Below are 6,208 nucleotides of genomic sequence, written 5' to 3'. Positions count from 1 at the left end.
TAAAAAAAAAAAAAAAACAGTTGGTGTACCTTTCCCTTTTAAAATTAGTCTTAGGCCAGGCACAGTGGCTCACACCTGTAATCCCAGCACTTTGGGAGGCCAAATTTGCCACCATGCCTGGCTAATTTTTTTTATTTTAATAGAGACAGGGCTTCACTATGTTGGCCAGGCTGGCCTCGAACTCCTGACCTCTTGATTCACCTGCCTCAGCCTCCCAAAGTGCTGGGATTACAAGCATCAGCCACCACACTCAGCCGGCTTTATGCGTTTTAATGATAAAATGAAATTGCAACTAATGTACACCTGAGTACCATTGTATAATTTTAGTGGTAAAGTTAGATTCCATTTGATTCTATTTTGTAGGTGAAATGGTTACAAAGCAACCATTGATTAGAAGTATGCGAACAGTAAAAAGGGAAACTTTAAAGTTAATATCTGGTTGGGTGAGCCGATCCAATGATCCACAGATGGTAAGTGAGAAATGCTTTGCTTGTGGTGTTTAGTGTTGATGCTGTGTTTTATGGTGTTTTATGGACTACGTTATGCTCTTTTATGTGCATTTTACTAATTTAGAGGATATCTACTTTGTGGTTATTTTATGGCACTTTATATATTGTAGTCTTTATGTTAATATACTAACAGTTGTATTTCATCTTCAAAAGAAGGTGCTGTTAATCAGTAGGGAAATGTGGTGATAATGTAGCAAGATAGCTAAGATTTGGTCATTTTATAGTTCCATAGATAGGTTAGGAGGATTTAGTTAATGGAGTACAGGTGCTGTTTTTGCATTCTTCTTGACTTTTTAGAACAATTAATAGAGCTACAAAGTTTATCTCTCTCTCTTTTTTTTACATATAAGAGCTGTTTATGACAAACCCACAGCCAATATCATTACTTTACCTCTTTAGCTAAGTGACCATTTCCCAGATTAAAGGCTCGAAAGTCTTTTTTACATTCTTTTTCCTTTTCTTAAATGATTTGCAGAAAGGGAAATCACTTTCGGTAATAAAAACCAGCTGCATTATCCCTCAACTTGTAAAATTGTGAATTAGTTTTAGATATTACTATATCATTTTATTCGTTGTATTCACTTGAACCATGGGACATTCCAAAAAGTTCTATTCTGATATCACTACTACTTGAAATAGTGTTTTTTCTGTTTTGTTTTTTGGGTTTTTGTTTTGGGGTTTTTTTTAAGTGTGCTAGTTAATTTCATAATTTTGAAATTTCAGTATTGTTTCTTGTTAAGGAAATAATTTTCTTCAGTAAACTTGTTCTGGATATAATTCTTGTGGAATAATTAAGTTGGCTAACCTAGACATCAGAAGGTTTTAAATATGTGTATCATGTGATCAGAACTGTATTTAAAATTTGAAAACAAGAAAAGATGTATTAAAGGAATTGTGATGTTTGTAATTTACAAGAAGCTTTGGCACATGTCAGGAGCACAGTGGGAATAATACAAAGGGTATCATTTTATTTATAAGTAAGATTTTGTTCACATGAAACATTGTGTTTCTTTTTCTTGTCTTGGCTTGGAACAGTGGCTCATGCCTATAATTCCAGCCCTTTGGGAGGCCGAGGCGGGTGGATCACTTGAGTTCAGAGTTCGAGACCAGCCTGTCCAACATGGCGAAACCATATCTCTACTCAGAATACAAAAATGCTGGGTGCGGTGGCTCACGCCTGTAATCCCAGCACTTTGGGAGGCCGAGGCGGGTGGATCATGAGGTCAAGAGATCGAGACCATCCTGGTCAACATGGTGAAACCCCGTCTCTACTAAAAATACAAAAAATTAGCTGGGCATGGTGGCGTGTGCCTGTAATCCCAGCTACTCAGGAAGCTGAGGCAGGAGAATTACCTGAACCCAGGAGGCGGAGGTTGCGGTGAGCCGAGGTTGCGCCATTGCACTCCAGCCTGGGTAACAAGAGCGAAACTCTGTCTCAAAAAAAAAAAAAAAAATACAAAAATTAGGCCAGGTGTGGTGGCTCACACCTATAATCTTAGCATTTTGGGAGGCTGAGGTGGGCGGATCACCTGAGGTCAGGAGTTGAAGACCAGCCTGACCAACATGGTAAAATCCCCATCTCTACAAAGATTCAAAATTAGCGGGGCGTGGTGGCACATGCCTGTAATCCCAGCTACTCGGGAGGCTGAGGCAGGAGAATTGCTTGAACCCAGAGATGGAAGGTTGCAGTGAGCCAAGATTGCGCCACTGCACTCCAGCCTGGCAGCAGAGCAAGACTCTGTCTCAAAAAATAATAATGTTTTTTTAGCTGGGCTGGAGGCATGTGCCTGAAATCCCAGTTACTTGAGAGGCTGAAGCAGGAGAATCGCTGGAACCTGGGAGGCAGAGGTTGCAGTGAGTTGAGATCGTGCCACTGCACTCCATCCTAGGCAACAGAGTAACACTGCATCAAAAAAAAAAAAAAAAAATCATTTTTTTGCATCACAATAAATATGAAATTAAGAAAAAGAAGTTACTCATTAAGTAAACTCAGTTTACTTAGAATCATGAAAATATTACTGGGCATTTTAGAATGCACCAGTAATCCCAGCTACTAGGGAGGCTAAAGCAGAAGAATCACCCCAGCTCTTCAAGTCCAGTTTAGACAACATAGCAAGATTCTATTTGAAAAACAAAAAAGGGAATTATAAAAATCCATAGTCTTCCTCATTTTCTAGGAGTAATTGATTATTGTTATTTCTGCTTGTGAAAATACCAGTTAGCATTTATTAGATTAAAAAATTGAGGGCTCACTCTCTGCCATCTCACATATACAGTATACCTAGAATCCTGATTCTGCCACAGTAAGTTGGAATCAGCCACTCAGTTTTGAACCTCACTTAATATAAGAGTTTTATTGCTGGACATGGTGGCTATACTTGTAGTCCAAGCTACTCCAGAGACTAAGGCAGAATTGCTTGAACCTGGGAGGTAGAGGTTGCAGTGAGCAGAGATTATGCCACTGCACTCTGGACTGAGAGACAAAGTGAGACTGTCTCCAAAAAAAACGAAAGAGTTTTGAATGACACTGTGTCCATTAGAGTTCCCAGTCTATTGTGATTTCCTGCTTGCTTTTCCTAAAAACTGTTTTAAGGTAGGAAAACATAATACAAACCCAAGATTTTTCTGTTTTCAGTAGATGATCATGCTGAATTAGTCACCACGTACCTAGATTAAAACTTAACTTTTTTTTCCCCCCCTCAACAGGTAGCTGAAAATTTTGTTCCCCCTCTGTTGGATGCAGTTCTCATTGATTATCAGAGAAACGTCCCAGCTGCTAGAGAACCAGAAGTGCTTAGTACTATGGCCATAATTGTCAACAAGTTAGGGGGACATATAACAGCTGAAATACCTCAAATATTTGATGCTGTTTTTGAATGCACATTGAATATGATAAATAAGGTGTGTAATATTTCAGTTATATAAGGGGAAAGTCTGCAGGATATCCTTCTTGAAAGCTAAAGTATATCTATGAATGTAACATAATTTTAATGGCATGGAGTTTAAATATTTAAACTTGTATATTAGGGAAATACTTTCTTGGTTTTTAAGAATTTACTGCCGAGGAGTTTGAGACCAACCTGAGCAAAGTTAAAAAATTTACCAGTCATGGTGGCATGTGCCTGTAGGCCCAGCTACATGAGAGGCCGAAGTGGGAGGGTGACTTAAGCCTGGGAGTTCAAGGTGGCAGTGAGCCAAGATGGCGCTAGTGCACTCCAACATGGGCAACAGAGTGAGACCATTTCTCAAACAACAAGAATAATTTACTACACAGAATCTTGATTGGTAAAAAGTAAATATAGAAAACAGATTTTAACATTTCACATGGCATGTAGCATTTATTGAAACCTCATAGCAGGTCACGGGCATTCTTTTGTGAACGTAGTTTTATTTATTTGTTTGAATAAATGATAAAGTAGGTCTGTATGTTTTAATTATAAAAGTGTAGTATATGCTTATAAGAAACAGGAAAATGGCCTGGTGCTGTGGCTCATTCCTGTAATCCCAGCAATTTGGGAGGCCAAGGCAGATGGATCACGAGGTCAGGAGTTTGAGACCAGTCTGGCCAACATAGTGGAATCCTGTCTTTACTAAAAATACAAAAAATTAGCTGGGTGTAGTGGTGTGCACCTCTAATCCCCGATACTTGGGAGGCTGAGGCAGGAGAATCACATGAACTCAGGAGGCAGAGGTTGCTTGTAGTAGGCCAAGATTGTGCCATTGCACTCCAGCCTGGGTGACAGGGCAAGACTTCGTCTCATAAAAAAAAAAAAAGGAAAGGAGATGTTGTGTTTTTTTTTGTTTTGTTTTTTGGGTTTTTTGTTTTGTTTTGTTTTTGCTGAATCCTAACCACTAGACAACCAGGGAGGAAAGATGTTAAGTGGACACATTTACATAGCAACTTTAATTTTTTTCCTAATCTGTAGTAGTAGTTTCATATTAAAAACCAGTCTAATGGTAATAATGGTTTTGATGCGTTCTCTTTATTAATAAGTTTAGCCTTCTATCAGTTGGATAACTCTTGTTGGTAATAGGGGATAGTTTTATTTTCCATGAGACGTGGATTATATTTTGTTTGGGTTTACCTTTAAGGTGATATTATATCTTCTGGGGGTTTATTGGAAACTCCAAACATTTATACTGGATTAAGGCTTCCTTTTCCCCTCCTGTCTAACATAACAAAGACAGTGAAACATTATTTTCTTTCCACCACTTATTTTTAGGACTTTGAAGAATATCCTGAACACAGAACAAACTTTTTCTTACTACTTCAGGCTGTCAATTCTCATTGTTTCCCAGCATTCCTTGCTATTCCACCTACACAGTTTAAACTTGTTTTGGATTCCATCATTTGGGCCTTCAAACATACGATGAGGAATGTCGCAGATACAGGTAAATAAATGATGCTGTTTTATTCATTTGCCTGCCAATTCAAAGTAAGATGATATATATAAATAATTGTACAAAGGAAGGTATTACGTGTTCAGAGTTTTGAGTGCATGAATTACATAAGTGAATGTCTGAGAAAATACTATAAGCAGTTTAAGCAACTGTTCCAGATTGAGTCCATAGGCAAACCTGAGTTATGGGGAGAAGGGCCTAAATCAAGATAAGGAGTATATCAGTTAAAAGACATGGCTCTATATCCTCACCAGTGAGTGTTCCTTTTCCCCATAGGCTTTTCCTCTGTAGCACTAAGGGTCAACATTTGTTTTAGTAATAATTGGTTTGTGTAATACAAAGTTCTACTGAGTAGTGCTATTGTAGAAGTTCATACAGAATCAGGTAAGCTTTCAGAAATGGTGAAAAGGTGATAATAGTCACAACTTAGATAATTTTTTCCATAGGCTTTTAAAATATTCACAGATTTTTCATTTTTATTTCAGTAGTTTTTAGGGAACCAGTGGTCTTTGGTTACATGAATAAGTTTCTGTAGTGGTGATTTCTGAGATTTTGGTGCACCCGTCACCCAAGCAATATGAACTCTAGTTGATGTATAGTCTTTTATCCATCACCCCCCAACACACCCTTACCCTGAAGTCCCCAAAGACCATTATATTATCTTTACGCCTTTATATTTTCATAGCTTAGCTCTCACATAACTTAGATTATAATTATAAATAAGTCAGCATTGGATATAGTTGTACTCCATTATTAATTTAAGAAATCTTAGCCAAGTAATTATTACTCATTATCCCAAGAGAAAGAGAGAACAAAGTTAGATAGTAACTTTCTATTGGTATTCTATATTTTTTAGGCTTACAGATACTTTTTACACTCTTACAAAATGTTGCACAAGAAGAAGCTGCAGCTCAGAGTTTTTATCAAACGTATTTTTGTGATATCCTTCAGCATATCTTTTCTGTTGTGACAGACACTTCACATACTGCTGGTAAGAATTTAAAACCATTAAAATGTTAAATGCTGGCTGGGTGCCCTGGCTCACACCTGTAATCCCAGCACTTTGGGAGGCTGAGATATGGGGGCAGATCTCAAGGTCAGGAGTTTGAGACCAGCCTGGCCAGCATGGTGAAACCCAGTCTCTACTAAAAATACAAAACATTATCTGGGCGTGGTGGGACATGCTTGTAATCGGGAGGCTGAGGCAGAAGAATTGCTTGACCCAGGAGGTGGAGGTTGCAGTCAACCGGGATTGCCCCACTGCACTCCAGCCTGGGCCACAGAGCAAGACTCCGTCT

General features: G+C 38.4%; 1 protein-coding gene across 1 annotated transcript in view; it reads left to right on the top strand.

Moving 5' to 3' along the window:
• The window catches only part of XPO1 (exportin 1), a 61,624-nt gene that overhangs the window by 52,058 nt on the left and 3,358 nt on the right, over positions 1-6,208 (top strand). Inside the window, exons 17-20 of the mRNA XM_037744444.1 lie at positions 354-470; positions 3,216-3,410; positions 4,733-4,901; positions 5,767-5,927. Coding sequence (XP_037600372.1) covers positions 354-470; positions 3,216-3,410; positions 4,733-4,901; positions 5,767-5,927 — 642 coding nt within the window. The remainder of the gene's footprint in view (positions 1-353; positions 471-3,215; positions 3,411-4,732; positions 4,902-5,766; positions 5,928-6,208) is intronic.

This window comes from Cebus imitator, unplaced genomic scaffold, assembly GCF_001604975.1.
Source record: "Cebus imitator isolate Cc_AM_T3 unplaced genomic scaffold, Cebus_imitator-1.0 Scaffold175, whole genome shotgun sequence".
NCBI lineage: Eukaryota > Metazoa > Chordata > Mammalia > Primates > Cebidae > Cebus > Cebus imitator.
The sequence above is the reverse complement of the archived record's forward strand: the minus strand, read 5'-3'. Positions and strand labels throughout refer to the sequence as shown.